General features: G+C 34.4%; 2 protein-coding genes across 2 annotated transcripts; one reads left to right on the forward strand and one right to left on the reverse strand.

The window, feature by feature from the left end:
- Positions 1-22: 22 nt before the first annotated feature.
- LOC132552550 (uncharacterized) lies at positions 23-8,305 on the forward strand. Its single transcript, XM_060216727.1, has 5 exons — positions 23-54; positions 4,105-4,516; positions 4,887-5,359; positions 6,141-6,420; positions 8,060-8,305. The coding sequence occupies exons 1-5, from the start codon at positions 23-25 to the stop codon at positions 8,303-8,305; spliced, it is 1,443 nt and encodes a 480-aa protein (XP_060072710.1).
- Positions 8,306-9,870: 1,565 nt separating this feature from the next.
- On the reverse strand, positions 9,871-23,100 carry LOC132552559 (glutathione hydrolase 1 proenzyme-like). The gene is made up of 13 exons (XM_060216739.1): positions 23,033-23,100; positions 20,293-20,511; positions 18,714-18,811; positions 18,159-18,275; positions 16,566-16,767; positions 16,218-16,378; positions 15,292-15,438; positions 14,931-15,070; positions 14,584-14,771; positions 12,972-13,041; positions 12,385-12,525; positions 11,345-11,458; positions 9,871-10,542 (listed from the first exon to the last, which is right to left on the reverse strand). Coding segments are annotated over exons 1-13 (1,746 nt in total). The 5' UTR covers positions 23,035-23,100; the 3' UTR covers positions 9,871-10,395.
- Between the last annotated feature and the right edge of the window lie 289 nt (positions 23,101-23,389).

Raw genomic sequence — 23,389 nt, forward strand, 5'->3', positions numbered from 1 at the left:
TATTCTGCTTCTTGTTATCGGCATGAAAGATATAACTGCACAACTGGAAAATTGGTATGTACGTACATATATAGCCCTCAAATCAAGCCAATGATAAAATAACATTCTGTAGTACTATGCATTGTAATAATGTACACGCAATAGTTTGTTGTAGACTTAAAATAACCAGTACATGGAGTAAGCCTTAAAGGCCTAAATTTAGACATAATGTTAAACAATAGTTTATTAGTAACAGAATGTAACGAAGCGAAACACATTTTGTCGAAAAATATCAATATTTCCCACTTAGTTGCAGAAATATAAGTTTTTATCATAATTCACCAAAAAATGCATTGATATTTTATTTCATGGACACCGTGTTTGCCCATGTAGTGTAAATAAGTCGCGAGTCTATATTCATCAGAAACCATTTTCAGAGTAAGCCTTAAAGGTTCAATTGTAATTTTAGCATGGACTCTAAATGTAACGCCACAGAATTTTTAAATCAGTCAGTCTATAGTAATCGTTCCAAGATCTAGTAATTTATCTTATTTTTATCTTTTTACAAAGGAGTCGGTACTTCCTTGATCCATTTTTGTTTCATATTGAAAAAAAAGTACACCCTCTGTTATAGGCATTTCAAACGACATGCAAAGCCTAAATCAACTAACACCTACCCAAAATACAGCATGATAATGAAATAGGATAGATACCGTAAATAACCGTAAAATAATTAAACAGCTGTTTCGAATACATTGAAAGTTTTCTATTTATAGGAGATTTTTAATTTTGCGAGCGAAAATTAAATGAAATATATTGTAGTAATAATATAAGATTATATATATCGACGTCAAGCATCGTGATTGATTGAACAGTGTACATTTCTATATTCATAACACTATTTATGTACAGTAACTATTTCGTAAAGTTATAGCAATATTGGTTAATATGCCTTCATCATGCGGTAAAAAGAGAGAGATAGAAATAAAAATTGAAATAAGAGTTCGAAATATTTTTGGATCTTTTATTTCTTCTATATGTTTCACAAAAAGATTCCCTCAGCTTTCATTTTATACATGTCAGCAGCAAGCGTGTCTATAAATAGAACACAAGAAGTCAAGCCAGGGTCAGCATTGCGTTTCAACAGATAGGGATACCCAAAATGGAACACTTCTTACATTCAACTAACTTGCTCGTTAATCCCAGTCATTTATCTATCGAAAGCATCAATATCAGGAGTAGTTTTCATCATTTAAAAATATGATAGAATATTTATGTTGTAACATGGCATCATTTCCCGTTTTTTTTTTTTTTTTTTTTTGCTTTTTTTTTTCAATAATTTCATTTTCAAAATTATCTGGTATTGCAAAATAAAAATTCCGCGTCAGATATTTGAGAAGTGTTCTATTTTGGGTTGAGAAGTGTTCCATTTTTGAAAGCGTCACGTTAAACAAGTTGTCAATGTTAAAACCAAAATTCACTATCTAATCTCCAGCAGACCCATATGCTTCAAAACAAGTATTATATCCACTAAATCATTTTTTTCTCTCTGATGTAATGCACTCCCTGTGTTCATTTTGCACTAGTTCAGTTGTTACAAACAGAAGCGGACCTAAAATATATGTTTTTTTAACATACCAAAATGGACATGGGGAGGGTGTTGCGGGGACTTCATATTTATAAAATCAAGTTTCACGGGAGGTCGTTGTATTCAACAAATGTATTTTAAATCACTATTTTCCCACCTACTGTAACACATAAGCTCTTATAACTTACACTTAATACAGCTTTAATTAATATTTGACCAATTCATTACATATTGTTGATTCAGGATCGTGAAAATAAACTTATTCCAGAAAGGTTATGAAAGGATTGCCAAGCAAAGTAGCGAGGGAACCCTTTCTCATACATACCTGTACGGATTAATATTAGATATCCAACTGAATGAGACAATTAAGTTCTATTTGAGAGCGAGATCATACTTATTTGGGTTGGCCAAGATTTACATGGCGGGTTTAATTTCAGTTGTAAACACACGAAATGTAGTTTACTGCCACGCAAATGAATTGAGCACAAGTTATTATCGCAATATCAAGCTGTGTGTGTGTGTGTGTGTGTGTGTGTGTTTGTGTGTTTGAGAGAGAGAGAGAGAGAGAGAGAGAGAGAGAGAGAGAGAGAGAGAGAGAGAGAGAGAGAGAGAGAGAGAGAGAGAGAGGAGGAGACAGAGAGAGAGAGAGGGGGAGGGGGGGGGGGGGGGAGAGAGAGAGAGAGAGAGAGAAGGAGAAAGAGAGAGAGAGTCTGCAATAATATTACATCATTACTAGTTCGAATACTCCTGGTCATTCTGTGTTTTCTGATGTTTTCGTTTCCATTAGTCCATCTCAATAGTAAAAAACTCAGCACCTACTTTTTAACGTTGTCAAACTATTTCAGTGTCCATTTTTTTTGTAGAAAAGAATATATCAAAAAGGATTGTAATAAACAGTTGAACCGTGTTGTGTTTCATCTTTTCTGTTCACGCACATGTATCGGTTTGTTTATGTTTTGTTTTATTTATTTTTGCTGGCAGATATAAACCACCTTTTTTGAGCTCCTTCACTAGAACATTTAAACACTGATAATCTTATCAAAATATCGATCTATTCACAATTTATTCCCAATAAGCTATACTTTTTTTTTTCTCAAAATCTATAGTTTTATATGCTTTCAGAGAAAGCTATCTTTCTTAGGTCTAACTGACCTTGTCTGAATGATTATTTCTAATCGCATATTAAATAACTCCTCTGCATCAGCTGAGTATTACAAGATCTCGCTGTCTGCTAGATAGACGTTCCATCGTTGACGAGTAGATGTTATATTTCAAGTAAACGGGGAAAAAAAAAAAATCTAACGTCAGTGAACTTGTGGTCGGAATCTTAAGTTTAGTGAATGGAAGTGATACTTTACGGAGTCAATGCCTTGAGCCGACCTCAAATCGTCGATTCCGTCGTTATTTTCTTGTGGAAGAAGTCAACAGCTTAAGCTTTCAAAAGAGGCAGATTGATGAAAATTCAGGTGAATTTCTACGAATGACGATCTCATTGGGAAGTATTCTGTTTCCTTGTGCAATATAGATTCAGGCTTGTTTGATGTTAGTTAGTATATCTGGTGGTTCCGTTGTTGTTTTTGCATTGTATTTGGCAACCTTAATTACTTACTTGGATTTCCCAAGCTTTACATGGCGGTTTGTCGCTGAAACAGAAGGCGCTTACTTTTCCGGAACACATTTTTCTTATTTATTTATTACTTTTTCAGGAGTCTCATTTTCTATTGTTCATATTTTGCCCCAGTTTCATTAAATAGAGTTTGAATAATGATTCTGCTGACTTTTCAGTGTTTTTTTTCTGTGTTTTTAGGTAGGGTCTTTTACGAAAATTAGCAAAACACGAATAATTATCATACTCTCAAATCAAGTGAACATCCCTAAGAACATTGATTACCATGTATGTAGGATCGAAGGCAGATTAAATCACAACAGATTACGTATAGGATTAAGATCCTTAAATGCCATTCAAGGGACAAAATCTTTATAATTACTTCAAACTGTCTGTAGCAGTGTATGAATCATACTGACTCGCAAAAGAGGTACTTACATGTAGCTCCTTTGACGCATCTACTAAATGTCGACTTCCGTTTGTTTGGCGATGTATGACTTTAATATAAATTATTATAATCTTGAAATATTTACTCCAGTAGAGTGAAAGATTTACAAACTATTACTGTCTATGGTTGCCGTGTATCATTTTTCATATATATATGTCATTAGCTCTCAATGTCATGTTCTCAAAATGGTTACATACCTCTTTAATTATTACCGTACAAGTTACACACGTATTGTTGTATTTAATGAGGACTATGCATAAGTGCATTATTTTGTTTCCAAATTATCCTTTGTACGAATAATTTGTAAATGTACACGGTCAATTTACACGAATCAAATAAGTTTAACTGAAAAGAATTTTACTACACTTATAACTAAAGGACATTTTAACGAGGTAATGTCGCGTGATAAACTATACAAAAAATAATATGAATGTAGATATTTAGTATTGTAGACTAATGAACTTTTTGTCTTTAAAATCATAGCGATGACATCATTGTCAACGACGCGGAGACAAGTACATCACTGGACAGTCCTGTGGACTGGTGCGGCGCGCACGGTGTCCGGTACAACGAAGACTTCCGCAACGTTGTGTACAAAATTAACCCTAACCATTTGTCCTGTGGGTACAAGAAAATGTTTGAGGCGAGTGCCACAAGCAGCTTACGTGGCATGGAACAAGATGTTGAGGATGAAAATGATAAAGAATTAAATAAGAAAATGAAGGATGAGACAAACACATGGGCTACAACTGTCCGACAGCATACACAAGGATCGTGTGCTTCCTCTCATAAATACAAATTTGACAGTCCACCTCCTCACAGAGGACAAGCACAAATTATACAGTCCCTAAGCTCAGCTTATACGTCAAGTCCAGGGAAAACTGTCACCAAAAAGGTAAGGTAAGATACAAAAGTTAAGGACATTGACTTTTGAAAGGTCAAAAGGCCTTAGTAACAGACAAGAAAAAAATTGAATAATGATTTAGATATTAAAAGGACTGTGGAATGGTTTGATCCATACTCTTTATATATAGCAGTAATTTCAAGGATTTCAACTTAATGTTCGTGCATTACAAAGGACATACAACTCCTTGATTACGTACTCATGTGCACATACACGAAAGTGTTACCAAAATTGAAATGAAAATAATTGATAAAAAATTATGTATATTTTTTGACAGTTTGAACTTATGAACAATGTATGTCTATGGCTGTTTTTGAATCGCTTGAATGAAGTGCAAAATATTATCTATTAAACAATGAAGGAGTTCCGGGGATGGGATGTTTGTTCAAGGCCTCATTCTGCCGACAGCTCTGGATACCTAAAGTTCACTTCCGCTGAAACACGTGACATGATGCGTAATAGAAGTCAGTCCGCCTGCGTGAAGAATGGCATGAAACGTGAGAAGGTATTTATGAGCAAGGTCCAGATCAACGGCCCCCCTCGTGCTCAGTCGACATTGGTAAGAACGTCCATGGACATGTTCGAAAATCGAGACACTGTACAAAGCAAGTTGCATCTGGATCATCCATTGCGTGCCCAGTCCTCAGGTGGGAAATTCTACGGTGACGTCGCAGACAGGACTATGGAATCTCAATCCCATACGTCAACCGGAAGTTCGAATCACAGTATACCAGTGCCATGTCCTTATGTCGTTGGTAGTACTAATTCGGCTGACGTCATTTCATACGAGTTCGAACACTTTTTGCTTCCTAATGAGCACACCAAGAAATATCGGTAATTAAAAAAAACCTAATTCATTCTGTGCTATATTTTGCGTTCCTGTGCGGTTGTGAATAGTATTTTGACTTCAGAATGAGTCACCCAGTGTTGAAATTAACTAAACGCCCTTGTAAATGCAAATTTTCAGTTTTGTTTGAAGACCTCATAATTACATGTAGTGGCTTGGCAGTGGAACTATAAGACCAGTTCAGAAATACCTGACTGATACAAGATAAACGAATATCTACTCTGGTAACATTCGCGAACTTAACATTTCCCAAGAAAATTCACTATAGAGTGTGAGAAAAGTGTCCTTAACAAGTCAAGAAACATTCTTTCCCCGACTGTCCGACTGTTGAAAGCTAACAAACTTAAAACCCAGAATTTCGAGAAATACATGTCGGTGATTGCTGTTGTACAGTTATTTGGTCGCCATCATGATAACATTGGGAAATGATCTATTATCATATTTCGTTGTACGACATGCAGGTAGATGCCGCTTCTATGCTCATGAACATGCGTGATGGTTACGATGTTATAAGATTGGTTTTCCATTCGAAAACGTGACATCATATTTGGATTGGCCTATTATGTACGATATATATTAAGAAATTGGATGTCGCCGATTTTAATCCTTAGTACGTTTTCAAAGTTATCAGTGTTATTCTTTACCTTATTTACAATCTACTCTCGTTTTAACAATTTTGAGTTTGAATTACGATTTTGCTGAAACGCCATTTACAACGTTATATGTTATTAATGTACCATATTTCTCCTTTATTTGACTGTTGTTTAGGGAGGACTACACCTATCGTAAATTGGAGATTGCCAGGAGCCTAGCGTCAGGTTCCAGTGTGTTACGAATGAATATTCCAAGTTCCTGTATTCCGATCACCGTCCCCGTGTTTATGTCTCCGAACACAGAATGCAACAAATGCAAGACTCCGGTCGACACGACTCCTAATCGGAGCCCAAGCCCAGTACCATCTCCCACCCCTCATGAAAAGCCCGAGGATACCAAAATTGCCGTCAACTGCAAGAAAGCCGTTCTTAAGAAGCGGTTGTCCAAACCACCAGTATGTATCTGTTTATGTAGGAAAATATGTCTGCATTTAACATGCAGTATTCATTATATACTGTATTGTATACATTTCGTGTTGGCTTTTAAAGTGAAAAAGTAAAACCTTAAAGTTCATAAAACGGGTTTTCCAAAAAGGTTGAAAAAAAAGAAAAAATGAAATGAAATTGAAAAAAGATATATGTCGTATTTTTGGGATATTTTTGCCTACTGTTCAATGCTGTAAAGTGCTGGTATTCCGCAATTCATAAGCACTTGTTCACTTTTTAAAGTTTCGACAGTTAACTATTGTTGAAAAGCTTAGAAAATACGCGCAAATGTTTGAAAAATATAGAAATTAAAGTAAAATGGAATTACGTAACCTATGTCACACCGCTTAGGTGTTAATTACTGCTGAGAATATTCTCTTGATATGTGGCATATTAATGTACTTAGTGTGAAAGAAAACACATTTAGTTGAATCAGATTCATGCTCGCTGACAGTTTTTCTGATTGTGTGGAAAGAAACATGACGAAAAGCAGCGAATGACCAATTAGATATGCATAGATGACCAATTAGATATACATAGATGACCAATTAGATATACAGAGGAGAGGTTTTATCAGGGGACAGAACCCAGGGCCTCAACAATGACTGTCCTTCAACGAAAAAAATGGTTCTGGGACATTAGAAAAAAATAAAACAGAAATCAAAGATTTAAAAATGCAATCAAAGAAACGGAAAAAAATCAAACACGCAAAAAGAAATTAATAAATGGAAATAACAATATATAAATATATTGACGAATCTTTGGTGTCACGAATATAGGTTTGTGTTGTGTTCGTAACTTACATAAAAGAGAAAAAATAGGGCTCTATTTATGACATAAGTGGTCATATGACGTCATACTTAGGGTATAGGTTCACCTTGGTGAGGTGGTGTGTAATGTTAATAAGTAGGTCATCCCGACTTATTTTATCTGTATAAAAGAAAAACATTTTGTCCAGGCTCTGTCTCCTACATTACCAACCACTGGAACTTCATATTTGTTGTGTGAACTCACCTAGGTGAAGATTCGTGTCGTGTTTTAAGATTTGGTCCAACTGACCTACTTTTTGATCCTTGGCCTACTTAAAGAAAACATCCGGGCTCAATCTCCTACACAACTCGTCTTTAGAACGTCTTACTTGAGGCATATGTTCCTTGCACTGCATTCTTGGCATATCATTTCACAATTGGGTTGGGGTTGTAATGCACCAAAATGTCTTGTGCATTTATCCATAAACATCGATGCCATGTACCCTCAAGTTAAGGCATTATAACTCGAAATCGCTTCCCTATGGACCTGGTTGATCCCCAATGCAATGAATATATATTAATTACACGTTGCCCAATGTTTTCATTTTCACAGTTGCGATATTTTCTATCATTGTGAAATAATGCATGTTATTTTATTTCCAGTAATGGTTTGCTGTCTTTGTTAAAAGAAATAAATATTTTGACTGAGTAAATACAACAGCAAGTTCAACTTTCGAAAATATCTAGATTTGCGATCTTTTTTATATATACTTGCACAAAAATTGTCAAGACCAATAACCTCCCTTCAAAAATTTATACAGCTTCTAACCGAATACTTATATCATTGTCTTTAATTTAGGTTCCAGAAATGGGAAGGAAAGTTCCCCACTATCTCCTCGCAAACAATGGCACATTAAAGATGGATTATTACAACAATCCTTTGACATTTGACATCCCTGAGAATGATAAGACCGTCAACAAACCTCCTTCACCTATTGTCTGTCGAACGCGCCCCACCATCCCTAGCAATGCGCATGGCAACATCTACCCTAGTTCTACCGACACTCACTCGTACGTCATCAGGCGTCGCAAAGGAATACAGTGAAGGTCCAAACTGTGTAGCGCCTTCTATAAGACTTGCAACGTTGTCACATGCATGGTATCAAAATGGAGAGTATCCATTCTGGTGTATCTGCTTCTTTCAGGTAAACTTTGATGACATAATTAGACTTTATCATTCAACTTCCGAACTAGATTACCCCGAGAAAGATGTATTCTCCTTGCGACATACTGCATGTTAACATAATTTAATAGCATGATTTAAATATTCAATTGCTTTCAATTGACATTCCTGGGCATATGAATACCAACACGATAACGGCAAATTCAATGATGAATTTGCGTTTATCCAGTAAAAATGAAGTAAAAAGTTCAGCTAAAAGTAGTTAAATGCTTATATTCACCGTTTTAAATTATTTCCTTCCTATATTTCCACTTGTTATATCTCTTAGCTGCTGGCAGTTAATGAGTTGGTAATACGCAATTGACTGCGGTAAAATTACATTAAGAAATACCATACAATGGTAAATATCTAATTCTGTGTTTCACAATGATGTTGTAGGTGTGTACAATAATGTATGTCTGTATTACATGGTATGCCAGTGTAATATTGTAAATAGGTATATGGTATTGCATGTCAGTGTGATACTGTATTTCGATATGATATTGTATTTTTGTGTAATATTGTACTTCCTGTGTGACAATGTATATTTGTGGAATATTGTATATCAGAATTACAATGTATTTTTGTGTAATGTTGTATTTCCGTATGAATTTGTATGGTAGTGTAATGTTTTATTTATATATAGTATTGCATGTCAATGTTATATGGTATTTAAGCATGAGATTATATTTTGTACAATGTTATATTTCAGTATGCTTTTGTATGTCAGTGTAATTTTGTATTTCAGTACGATATTGTATACGTATTAACAAATGTATAGAAAGTCTCCATGTGTCTAACCACTTGCACTGTGTCGTGAAAGTCTTGAAAAGTTTCTTTGTGGTCAGCAACTGGCATCATTGTGTTTACGTGGAGACTAGGCTGGTTAGAGATAACCATCGGTTAGTTAAAATTTCCAAACAAATTTTAAAATTAAAAAAAATGGAAACATTTTTTATCACATGACTGCACCAGATTTGTTGTCAGATTGATATATTTTGAGTGTCAATTTTGCATTTAACACTCTTGTTTGTTAAGTGGCGGCAATTGAAATTTTCAATAACCAATGGGTAACTCTCAATATCATTTGAGAAACAAGGGGCAGGGATTTATAAGTAGTATGGGCACGCATTGCGGAGTTGGGTTATTTGATGTTTCTGCCACAAGTGGTATCCTTTACGCAATTCTCACAAGTCCATACGGTCATTACATTATCACATAGTGTATCGAATCTACAACTATGTCTTCGCTTAAGATATCTTTATGCCCTCGGATCGTGGGTATATTGGTTTTTTAGCTGTCTGCCTGTTTGTTGTCAACTGTTTTCAATATAAACCTTGCCCATACCAATTTCACCGTGAAAGGTAGGACTTCAGGTGTGTTCCTTGTGACAAGGACCCTTCCTCAGGAAAACATACTACAGTACAAAAGACGAGATAGCTAGACAATAACACTTATCCTGGGTTTATTACACATTTCCATCTTTCATGCATCATTTATTTGTCTACTCAACACATACAAAGAATACTCAGACACACTGAAGCCTTATCGCATATCTATTACTAGTAAACTGCATCAGCAAGAGAGACGGGCTGTTACTATTTAAGGAAAGAAATAACTCTATAAAGATTGTGATAATTGATGTTAAAAACGCTCAGGAATGTCTGTTTCATCATCATCATCATCATCATCATCATCATCATCATCATCATCATCATCATCATCGAGTTTTCTTTGCACATTTTGAACACTTGAATGCTTCCCATTTATAACCTTATTTCTAGGAAAAATTTGTCGTTAATTTGCGAGTGGGAAACCATTTCTAATCTTATATGAAAACTTATTCAATTAAACATGAAACTGTTTTTACTGTAGTGAACTGTAGTAAACGTAAATATGAAATGACTGATATGATTGGAACAGAAAAAATATGCATATGATAATTAATATAGTACATACGTAATAATTACATCTTAGAAATATATCTTTCGTTCATCTGGGAATTCGGTTACTTTTCCAGTGATAGGATGTCGCTCAATAGCCTGCAAAACAGCCATATACCTTCCAGGATATTGTACTATCTCGTGTCCAAAATTATCCGCCAGAGACCGAAGGATATCCTGAGAAAGCAATAACGTCGTAATTATTACATCATAAGTTATTTTATTCTGAGCTTTAACGGCTGAATTCAAATATCGACATATAAAGATTGTTTTGTTGCATCTCTGTCAGTGCTGGCATTTAAATATAATACCTGAAAAAAAACATGATATTAAAAAGTATATTTTCATTGGTATAGGCAAAGAAAATATGAAATTATTTTGTGATTATAATATTGTAATAATAATTACTCCGAATGAACAGTGGATTTGTTTTATGTGACGAGAGCTCTTCGCTTATATGTCAATATATCGGCAGGCTAAAAAAGTGAATGCAATTTCATGTTTCAATATAAGATTTCAAGATGTCATTTTTATGGAACATAGTCAAAACTTTTATATTGAGTTTGATCAATGCCATTCAGGTATTACTTCAAATGCCTTGTTCGCAAACCACTGTAAACAGGTATGTTATATTCTCTATGATGTGTGTATCATATTGAATAGTAACAATACTATTCTTTCTGGCCAGATGGGGTTTGTGAAGGAGAAATCACGACGTCAAGCAGGGTCGGTGGTCTAGTAATGAAGAGATATTCTTTTACTGCCATAGAACATACCATAAAATGTTGATTTTCATGATATCAATTATTAAGTCATAGTTTTACACAAATCACAGCCGGAAAATAGATACATTTCCTACAATAAGTATTATAAATGCATATAAACGTTTATGTTATAATTGAGTTGGACAGTGGACATTGTTTTGGACGTCTGTTAAAGGCATCTACACCTGGGTATGTATATTGAAATGATGAGTCACCTGTGGAAATCCTTTCTCATACACTAAAACATTCTTTTCAAGCTGATTAAAGAATCGCTTTCGTCGCATGGCCTTCCCAAGTGTATCACCCAAGAACAGAACGTATGATGAAACCTGTTAAGAAACAAAACATTAAAATAACAAATTGCAAAATAGATAAAAATATGATTTATGTCAGAAAAAAATGACTTTGGTTAATGAAGCGTCAACGACTGTCCAGTAGGTCAAAATAATAACGCCAAGAAAGTGCGGGAAATAATTCAGGGTCTCGTTAAAAACAGTGATGAAATATGATCAAGAGATAAGCTGTTTTCGTAGAATCAACATAGGGTATTCCTTACAGATCTGCTTTCGCGAACTCCAGCCTCAAGTCAACCCTATTTTTTCAATATCAAAGTGAGCAGAGTCTCACATAGATATACCCCCACCCTCTCCTCCTTTTCTTGAGATCTAAATTTATTGAGCGGTTAAACTATTCAGGGGTTCAAGCAATATATTTTATTTCAAAAGTGGTCATCAATGCACTTTAATATTGATGGATGACCACTGCAATATAATGTGATATATAACTGGATAGTAAGATGATACAATGTTCCTATCTGCGAAATGGATGGAATGATGTTTTGTTTCATCTTGCCGCTGGGCACTAAAATCTAATCAGGTATAAACCTTGGTTGGATAATGTTATATTGTAATTATATAAGTTAAAACAGTTTCATGAGATAGCTTATACAAAATCTTTTTATCCCAAATTAGTCAAGGATCACTTGTGATCACAACTGATGATTACCAATATAGAAATGGACTAAATATAACCATGAATATAATGTAAAGACACACAGATAAAGTAATTAATTTATACCCCACCTATACGAAATAATCCATACTGGAGTTGTAAAACAACCATTAGCATTTACCTTTCCAAAGATCCCTTCCTTTCAAATGAGGAAGAAAACTGATTGAATCTTGCTAAAAAAGAAATGCGCACGTGATACTGAAGGAGACAGCTTACACTTGAATCAAAAGAGAGATAACTTTACCTCGGCCACAACTGGCGTGATTGACATACCACCGGCTCCTCCTATCACGAGCCTCACATGACCTGACTTGTCCACAAATATTGATGGCACCATGGAGGAGAGTGGGCGTTTCCCGGGTTGGACCTGGTTTCTTGGATTATCCTGACAAGACGGGATTCCCCAACAAATAAATATGTTAATGCACATGTATACCACCGATACAAATTTCCATGTCCATGTCAACATGATCTTAGCTGACTAATCACTGACGCCATAACTACAAGCATATTGTTTTAATTAATGATGTTTTCACATCTTCGTATACATTATTAACGATTAGCGAATTTTGTCAATTCGATTCACTTTATTTTCTTGATATTCACTATAGTTACTAGATCAAAATTGACTTCACAAAATATAGTTTTATGTGATATTTGCAATGACGAATTATCTCTAATCTCATTTAGAATAATAATAATAGTAGCTGAAGCAAAGAGAAAAATCTAAGCATTCATACTGTCAGCATAGTAATATTTAGAATCAAGTTAAACCCATCTTGAATACATTTACATGTGCCATATATTGATTTCAAGAAACAACTGATGTACCTTGGAAAAATCGGTCATTTCATTGTTCCATATGATTCCAGTAGACTCTGACATTATTGTTGATCCATAACTAAAGAGTAAATAACAACAAAAAGGTCCTTAGAGACAAAAAAAATACGTAATGATTGAAAATAAAAGTGTGTACTAATCGTATTATTATCGAAGTATTAAGCTGATTGGGATGTGTTTTATCATACTATCTTATTTAAAAACGATCAGAAAGTGTCTTCTGCTTCATAGACGACTCCTGCCATGTAAACCTTGATCAATTGAAGTGGGTAATGTTGAGATCTCAAATGAGAACAAGGTATACAACAACGGGACCAACACGTTTAACTTCATATCGCGCCAACAATGTTGTTATCACTACAATGAAATAGAAACTCATAATAGGAAAAACTATTACCTCTTGAGTAGGCAGTAACATAATAAGACTGTAACAAAGATTTAATAGTCTAAGAATGGTTGAGTAAAACGTTTGGACAATGGTTGTGTTAAACACCCAGACGAACCAATAGTAAAACGCTGCTTATGTTGGTTCTTGTGATCGTCAGGAATCCGATATAACCGGGCTCTGTATCCCTATCATCCAACGCAAACATGTTCGCGTATCACACAATCTCTGGCACAGTTTACAAGGAAATCCATAGATATCTTGAAATTAATATTTCGCTTAAATGCCGGGATTTCACGATATTTAGGACCCTTCATGAGAAGCTTTCATATCTTAATATTTTGGATAACGCTATAGTTAGTAATACCCAGTTGGACCATAGATACAAGCAAAGGTAGAACACGAACATGCTGACGGAGATGTAGTTCTTACGTAGCTCGTCTCTATTTCGCTGCCGTGGCGTTTGTTTATAGTTGATAAAGGTTTGATGCAATTGGCTTGAAAAATTGTAGTAGGAGTTACTGCTTTGAAGTATGCTGTGATGTCAGCTTGAACAGATTTCTGGCGTAAAATGATGCTGATGTTAATAGCATCCCATCCTTATTTACAAACCCTATTCTCATAATTTGGCGAGCTGCTGGAAATTCGTGGCATCCGTACAGACAGGTTTAAACGCCCTTAATCGTGTTACGTTATCAATGATTTTATGAAGCATCCATTTTAAATGATTCCACTTAAAGTTATCGTTACGTGGCGAGAGGAAGCAAATATAACATAGTTAAACACGATGGACAGCTAATATTTCTGTAGAGTATCCATTAAGATCTTCAAACGTGACGGTATGACGTCACGCAAACGACAGAAAATCGCTTGTCTGTTCATGGTTTCCTGAATTTCGTTCCAAAAATAACTACATATACAGATATCGTGTTCTTCACATTTTTTCATGATTCTAATACAAGTAGCCATTGAACTAATTTTTACTAATTTATTCTAAGGCCTTGGTAATAAGATCAGGAATGATCTAGTCATTTAATTTTTTTTAAAAATTAAATAAAACCACGATTTAATCAAAAGTTTTTGTTTTAATTAGTCGGTGCAATAATCTGCATCCTTCTTTTTTATAGTATACTGTTAAGTAATCATGATAATAGACAAGTTGATGATCTGCTTGGCTCTGAATTTGATTCATTATATTTTGAAAAAAAAAACACTTACAAGTAATCAATACTGCTGGTAACTGCAACAGCACTTCCATCCGGGGCTAAGACAGATACATGCGCAGTACCATGATCGTATGCCTGGAATGACCTATTCGTGTAATAGGACGAATCATGAGTCTTGTACTTGTTTAACTTGCTTCTAAGATCATCAGCAAACCCCTCTGATGTCATTTTGCCTACAACCTAGTACACAGAATGGGTTGGCATCAATCAACAACAAAAAGAACGATTTCAAACATAATCAGCAGCAACAACAACAGAACATGCTATGTATCATCGCTTAGGATTTTCAACATCTCGGGACCTTTAGTAAATACTTAGCTGTGACACATTTTGGCAAACCTTTTTCATATTCGATACAAAAGCTGGATCTCCAAGCTGCCATCTTTCACCAAAAGCCAGTTTAACGGCTTCTATTATCATATGCAATGTTTTGGCATATTTTTCTGGATAGGACAATGATTTAGCAGACAAATTTAGACCTGAAATTGAAAAAGAAAAAATATACAATATCTGATGTTTTAAAAATACTGCTTAATCTTTTTAGTAACTATACTTTTCATGGAAGAGTGTTCGGCTTTGTTTTAAGTTGTTTTTCTCTCTCTCTAACAAAATGCATATGCACTTTTCATTTTTACGAAAATTATAATCTGAGAGTAAACCTTATGCCTGTTTCAAAATGAAAAAAAAAAGAATTCTTGACCTTGTAGTATGTTGAGAATTAGACCAAGAACAGGCCCTCCACTAGGTGCACCCATTGTCAATAATGTGACGTCACCAAGATCTACTGAAATGCCTTCTTCTACAACAGGAACGTATTCGGCGAGGTCTTTCTTTGTGATAACACCGCCTGTCAACAAATGGAAGTTAAAGGTTTAAATGTGAGTAGTTTTATTTATGAATAATTTCAGACCGAATTTCAGTATGGGATACATTTTCGATATGAAGCTTGACGTGTTTGATGCTCGTTAATTTGCCTGTCAGTTTCGCTATTTCATACCCTTTTCTCATTTGAGAACGTGATATTACTTGCTTAAGTTGATTGAAGTGTTGGCAATGAAGCAGAAGGTGCTTACTGTTTTGGAACACATGGTCTCATTCTCCTTCTGAATTTTCATGAGTCTCCGTATACTTTTTCCATATGTTTGTACTGTGAATATGTTGATGTGTTGGTATTTTCTTGTAGTTTTTTCAACAGATTAAGCAAATAGTTTACCTCCTACATTTTCAAAGGCCTCAGGGTAATTTTTTGTTTGTTTACATTTTGCCTGACGTTTCATCGATTTCGAAGGGCAATTAATCATCTGCTGTTATTTCAACTTAATATTGATTACTTTAATTACTTTAGTATTAATTCTCTTCTACTTTTGGACGTGTTTGCAGTAAACTAAGAAAATGGAAATATGTTTGTTATATCAACTTAGTTTTGAAAAGACAACAGCGAGACACAATTACATATCTTATGCTTGATAGCAAGGGGTTGATGACTCGGACCAGAATGAAATAATGAATACAACGTTACATTTTGTTCACTCAACATTATCCGGTTCTGTGTACAGAGCGTTTAGTGAATGACGTTTTTGAGTAATATCATACATAAGTGTAAATGGCGCGAGTTTAAAATGTCACCTTTGGATTGTATTTCATTCACAATTGCATCCGCTACCGTCCCCTCGTGTAAGTAGGCGGGTCCATGGTCTGCGATCCCTCTTAGGGTTTGGGCGAGACGGGGCCGTTTGATAATGGCTCCTTCCGGTGCTATCTTACCGCTGTCGTCACAATATACCTTGCTGAGGAACGAAATAAAAAAAAAAAATAGAAACTTCCTTAACAGTATGTTGAAAGCAAATTTCTGTTTTAATAACTAAAGAACCAACACGCCGGGAATTCTTTATTAAAAGAGGAACATCCTTTATGATTCAGGTACTCATTACTTAGAAAAAATAATTAAAAATAAAACGATAATATTACATTTACCAAAATTCTTTATCTTGAGATAGATCAATGTTTTCATGTAGTAAATAGTCAAAACTTAATCTCGGTGTATATGCAAGGTAATGTCCATTCTCGGCTAAGTCAATGGCGGGAAGAAAGAGGTCTTTCCATGGAAGTCGTCCATATTTCTTATGGGCCTCCCAGTAGCCCATAACCTCTCCAGGAACTCCAATGGATAAAGCCTCTGTTGAATATAATAATAGTGATAAATTTGTTAAAGAAAAACGATATCAGTTACATTAATCTATGCCGCCTTCATAATGAATATGAAATAAATCCTAGTTTTACTATTCAACAAGGAAACGGTTATCACACGCAGAGTCCAAAATACCAAACGAATGTTGGACGAAGAGTTGTGCATTAATACATCAGCAGTAAACAGCTTCAATGTATACATTATATTTTCTGATTATCTACTTGTTTTAATAATTAACAACATGTCTACAGAATCATAATCCAAACTTAAATTCCATAAAGTTTACAAAATACAAAAAAGAGCACACAAAGACACCGAAAGGTACTGAGATAATAGACCAGATGTTACGGAAAAGTCAGCGTCTTTAGATTCATCGACGACAACCGCTTTGTATATCTTGGTCAATCAAAGTAATCAACGTCACGTTCTCAAATTATACAGCAACTTAATCTACAAGCACACTAACGTGCAAGGTATATGTATCAATAAAATCACTATGGCGACCATAAAACGTCAATATTTTCATCAATCTGCATCTTTTAAAATTTTTTTTACTAGTTTGTCCGCCGGTGGACGAGGCTTGCACGAAAAAGGTGATATTGAGAACATTAATTATGCATAAAACAATTAAGAGAGGATGTTTTGTAGTTGTAATTACTCTATAATAAGGTATAATAGCAATATTATTATTATATATATATTTATCATACATGGACCCTGATGTTATCAAAACAATTTTTTATACTTGTATATTCATTCAGTTGAAATAAATATAAATCTGATATGTTTCTATTCTAAAAGTTTTAGCTATCTTGGCGATGGTGCAGTATGTTGTGATTAGTAGCTGCACTTGAATGGGTAAACATTAAATGCTCACATTTGTCAATAGTGCGGAATTTTGCTATTCTTAATTTTGTGTTTGTCTTTTTGATAACTGAACTCAATTCAATTGATAATGTAATGCTGGTCTAATGATATTGCATCTTAATAGTGTTGGGAGAAATGACGACGTCAGTTACACAAATACTAAAGGGTAATAGTGCCTTATGTTCAGCATCTTTTTCTTGGGCTCTAACAGTTGCAAAACTGTGTAACTTAAACACAACTAACCAACCTATTAGATGTATTTTCAGTTTTGGATTGGTTTCTGTCTACATATACAAAGCATTTCGTTAAAGATTATCTTTCTACTTTACAAGTTGTCCCCCAGTAATCTATACAAACCAGAAAAATAATCGTTATATACAAAGTATTTCTCCATTAAGATACAGCTTCATTTTTATCCATTATAAAGCAAATCAATATTCTTTTTTCTCTTAAATACTCACTTGACGAAACTGTTTTGAGACAGTGCTTATTCAACCATCTCATATACTCACTTCTCCTTGATCCCGTCTTCGTGTTCAGCTCCAACGTAAGGCCATTAGGCGCTGTTTCTCTAGCGTTAATTGTATGGGCAAGCTTGGTCTCAGCGTCATATATCACCATGAAGTTACCTGCAGGAAGCTCTGACTCTGATGTATTGTGATATAGAATCAAGATGAAACCAATATCTAACTATCATGTTGTGTCTATATCATAGTACTTTGGTATTGGTATTTTCTGCATTATCGACCAGAAATTTTCATCTCGTGCTGATAATTAATATAATATATAATAAATATTGATATAAATATGTCAATTCATGTAACAAAAAATCTTCTTACTCAAAAAAGATCAATTAAGAAATTTTGAATATGGCCTTGCAATGTCACAGAACCTGTTTATATAACATTTTGTGCTAAACAACCCTACTGCATTTAATACAAAATCACATGTAAAAAAGCAACATTTTTTTACTACATTGCAATATGACGTATTGCTCCGTTATAATGTGCTTTATTTTGCATCTATACCGCGTCAATGTATTTTTACCGCAGTGATGCGATTACTACCTCCTCCAATGCCCATACTGTGAGGTGATAGGAGACCAGAACAAAGTAAAGTCGCTATAGTGGCGTCCACAGCAGATCCGCCTTTCTTAAACATGTCTCTACAAAGAGAAATAAATCTAGGATATGCAGATATAAATAACTACTACAACCATTTTGCATTTTTCGTTCTGGATAGTGGAAGGTTATCCAGGTGTACCCCTCTTGTCATTTCATTTTTTTTTTATTTCAAATTTGCACTGAATGCTAGAATACTGTAATTGTTAAATCCTTAAAACTTCAAATTATGAATAAATAGGTTGATGGATGAATGGATGGATGCCAATATTAAGATTGGATTCAAATGCATTGTTATTTTCTTCTTTCCATTAGATTTAGACGACATCTAAAAATCCACGAGTAAAATGTCATTGCGACTTTACAGACATATCAACTATACAGATAAGAGAGTTATCTCCCATTGAACGATCACTTTCACTAAACACATGGAATGTTATCTTTTTTTTTCAATCATAAAACATAAGTATTCGGTGTAACACTTTCACCCACGTTGCTCTTTGTCAAGAGGGCGAATACAACAGGAAAGCTTGATAAGAAAGCTGTGAAATAGCATTTTATGTATTTAGGTTAAATAAAACACCAGATGAAAATGAAAAAAAAAATCTTCTTGGACAAAAAATGATATATAATATTGATGGAATAGTTTGCTGTGTACAGTATTGTACACATTGCCATTTACCAAGTTTTATTTTTAATTTGAAGCAAAAGGGTAAGACGACATTTCGATCTCATAAAAACCGATGGCATCTCCTCCTCGGTTGTATCAATTCCTTTTTTAAGATTTACTAGTCAATTCGAAACATTCTGATCATCCAATTTAAAAAAAAAAAAAGAAGATTGAAAACACAGAAAATTAACATCTATTTGCAACCTCTCAAATCATTACAGTAACATCGATATTTTCATATTCCAAATTACGTGTTTTAAATCAAATTTTTGATAGTGCCTGAGCGATGGTTATTAAGGAGTTAAAAAAACAGCAGGAAAATACCCACATGACAACATCATCTAAATCCATGCTCTAAATCCATGCTAAGGTAACATATGAACGGAGACTCCCGAAAAGGTACAAAAAAAGAATACCAGGTATTCCGGAAAAGTATGTGTCTTCTGCTTCATCGACGACAGCCATGTAAACCTTGTTAAAACCAAGTAAGTAATATCATGTTCTCAAATTACTCATTGAGATCACCTTGACGACCGTAAAGTTTCCCTTTTATTTTCATCAACCTGCATCTTTTGAAATCCCATGTTAAGAGTTTAATTGTCCGTCAGTAGTAAACGTCTTGCACGAAAAGCGTGACACTGGATGCAGGCCCTTGAATACCGAATCAACTGTGACATGTAAACACCATAGGTTGGTGATGCAGGGATAATTGCTATCTAGAAATGGAAAATTCACAATAGGGAAATTGAAATCAAAACGCTTATCATACTATCTTTCTTATATTTGCTTTTTGCAATTCTCTGATGACTCGCTCTATTTGAATACCTATAGAATCATTTGAAATGATGCGTTTACCTGCCTATCTCTGAGCAAGTCTCGTGGTCCGAAACAACAGCACCTTGACCAACGTCCGGTTGTCCAGAGACGTAACTGCGATTGTTGCCACGTATAGCCATGACCATCCCCAGCGTCAGTGCTATGGTATATACGATAACAAATACCAGACATAGTCCTATGACCAATAAAGGTCGACTCGTCAAAAGGGTTAAATATCCACCATCTTCTTTGTGATTCCTATCAAAAGATAGAATAATCAAACAAATATTCAATGAGACAAATGTTAAGACAAAGAGTGCAAAAGAAAATGTAAAAATGTGAACATAATCTTAATCCAAATTAAATTCAGTAAATAAATTATAAAGTTTATTTAAGATCAAATGTCTCTCGGAGTTTTTTTTTTGTTATATATATATATATATATATATATATTGACCATGTTTTTGTCTTATATTATTTGGTCATTGTGATAATGCAAATTGTAATAACACGAAAATCAAATGGGAAAGTTTTTAAGAAATTTATAAAAACAGATTACAATTTAGATATCGAAAAATAGCATTCACAACTATACATTAAACATGCTCCTGGAATTATGAAATATAAAGCTAAAATGAAAATGTACAAAAGACGCACAAATGAATAGCACCTTTTAATAGTTTAGAATAATGAAATACACTATTGCAAAACAATGAATCAAATTGCATCATATAGCTGTTTCGTCCTTCTAGGACTCGTCAGTGATGCTATATACTATATATATAAGGTGCAATTTACTTGTGTGTCTTTTGTATATCTTCAATCTCAGAATTAAGAAATTAGAACAACAATAAAATAAAGATGTTCACACGAAAACTATTGAAAAATCACAAGGACAATAAGGTGCTATCGAATGTGTCTGTCACTATATTGACGACATCTACCATGCACATCATGGCAAATCTAATTTCTACCGAAGTGGCCACATGTTACACATGTACTGATCAATCTCTACTTATAGCTTGCATACCCTTATGTTAGCAGGGGCAGCTATAATGACATACATACGATGTTATGCCTCGAGCACTTGAAGATGGACGAGTATTACGCCTCTTGATAGAAGGCATGCTGATATCTGTCTCTTGTCCTCAAATATATATTACAGTTGCCCTGCTCGGATGTCTGTATGTAGTACTAAATTCATTCTTTGTGGAACACGTGTGTATAAAGTTCGAAGGTCATCATTCTGATAAGAATGTTATCGTAAATTTATTTCAATTCACGCACACTGATCGCTATCTTTATAGTAGGTTTATTCTCATATACTGTTTACCTCATGTGATACATGGTAAACTTGAAAACAAGTAAAAAATATCCGGAAAGCCTGTAGTTTCTTACATCAATAAACCTGTATCTTCTATTTATTGAAGTAAATAAACCGTGTCTTATATTCAATGTGTTGTATACATAAAAACAGAAAAATACAGAAAATACCAACAATCTATCAAAATCATAATTAAAACCCCTTTGCAATAAAACCAGGGCGAAATACGAACAAAAGAAAAAATTAAATAGAGAATCCCCCAAAAAGCACAAGAAAATTAAGGATTTTGATTTAAAAATTGCATAAAAGGCACAATATTCCAATTTCGCTAAAAACATCTCAACAAGAACTTTTTGGATTTGAAGGATTTGGATGTAAATATTATGACTTTATATGCCTCAGATGCACATACATTCTGTACGCCAATGTCTGGGCAGAGTTTTTACTCTGAATGTTCGACTTATTTAATTATAGTCCTAATGTATCTCCTCACCTAGATTTTTACTTTTCTTTCGACCACTTGGATTTTTTTAACCTCCTTGGTTTCAGAAATCAGGCCCTTAGAGTCACTGATCCTAGAAGGACGAAACAACTGTACGATGCAGTTGAATTCATTGTTTCGGCTTTGCTGTATCTAATTTTGTATTCATACCAAAATATGTGATTCGCTGGCATGACTTTTATACCATCGCCTTATCAGATTGGTTTTGCAGACAAGCTGCTATACATCTTTGATATTCGTTTCTGACTGGAAAACATTACAAATACAAGCATGCGCCAATTAAAAGTGACCTAGATATGATTCCTTTAATGGCACATAATAGCAACAGTGACATTCATAATTGGAAATGATTTATCTTGAACGACAAAGACAATACTAACATGTAAACGGAATCGTAATCCGAAATCAAATCAAATAAAACTAGGGCAAAATATAAAAGAAAATGATTCAGGAAGACTCATGACAAATAAGTAGAATAATACAAGATGCTCCGGAAGAGTAAGCATCGTCTTCATCGGCGACACCCTCAATGTAAATTTCTTTCATTCCAAGTAGATAATGTCACGTTCTCAAAAGAGAAGTGTTAAACGACAACGGAATCAAAACGCATGCTAATGAGCTTCAAACACGTTCAAATTTTCTTTCATATCACACAAGGTTCCAAATGAGATCATCATGGCGACTGTAAAACTTCACAAGCTTTATAGACTGAGGATACGGGAATGTTACTCTCCAGAAATGAATATTTAACAATAGGGGAGTTAAAAATCATCACGCTTATCGAATACAAAATCATAAAAAAAACTGTCCCTGTTGATTTCGTTGTAGAAATAAGCAGAAGTAAGCGGCTGATGTTGAAGAGGATGTTGTATTTCAAATTTAAGAGGGTATGTATGTTCAACATGGTTATGTTAGAGGTGAAATAAAGTTAATTCAAAACATATGTAGCTTACATTTCCGACTCTGTCGCACATTTACAGTAACTTGCCCTCAACTAGACCACCATTTACATAGAGCAGAAGCAATGTACTGGATTCTGGTTTTGTTGTATCGGCATGTTTCATCTAAAACCTGAAAAAGATCAACGGTATCACGTATTTAGCCATAATACAAAACATGAGTACATAATTCAGGTTATTCTTGAGTTCCGTTTCATTTCATATTTATGAAACAAAATTTGTTATTTTGAGCAAAGCTCTGTATCTTCAATAAAACTTAAACTCGAACTTAAGATTTACCTTATCTACCAGCCAGTTACACGGAAAAAATACTGATTGTTTTATTCACAGTTAAATAAACATTTTAAGCGG

The sequence above is a fragment of the Ylistrum balloti genome, unplaced genomic scaffold (genome assembly GCF_031769215.1).
Source record: "Ylistrum balloti isolate Yb309-2 unplaced genomic scaffold, AGI_CSIRO_Ybal_v1 Utg370256, whole genome shotgun sequence".
Lineage (NCBI taxonomy): Eukaryota > Metazoa > Mollusca > Bivalvia > Pectinida > Pectinidae > Ylistrum > Ylistrum balloti.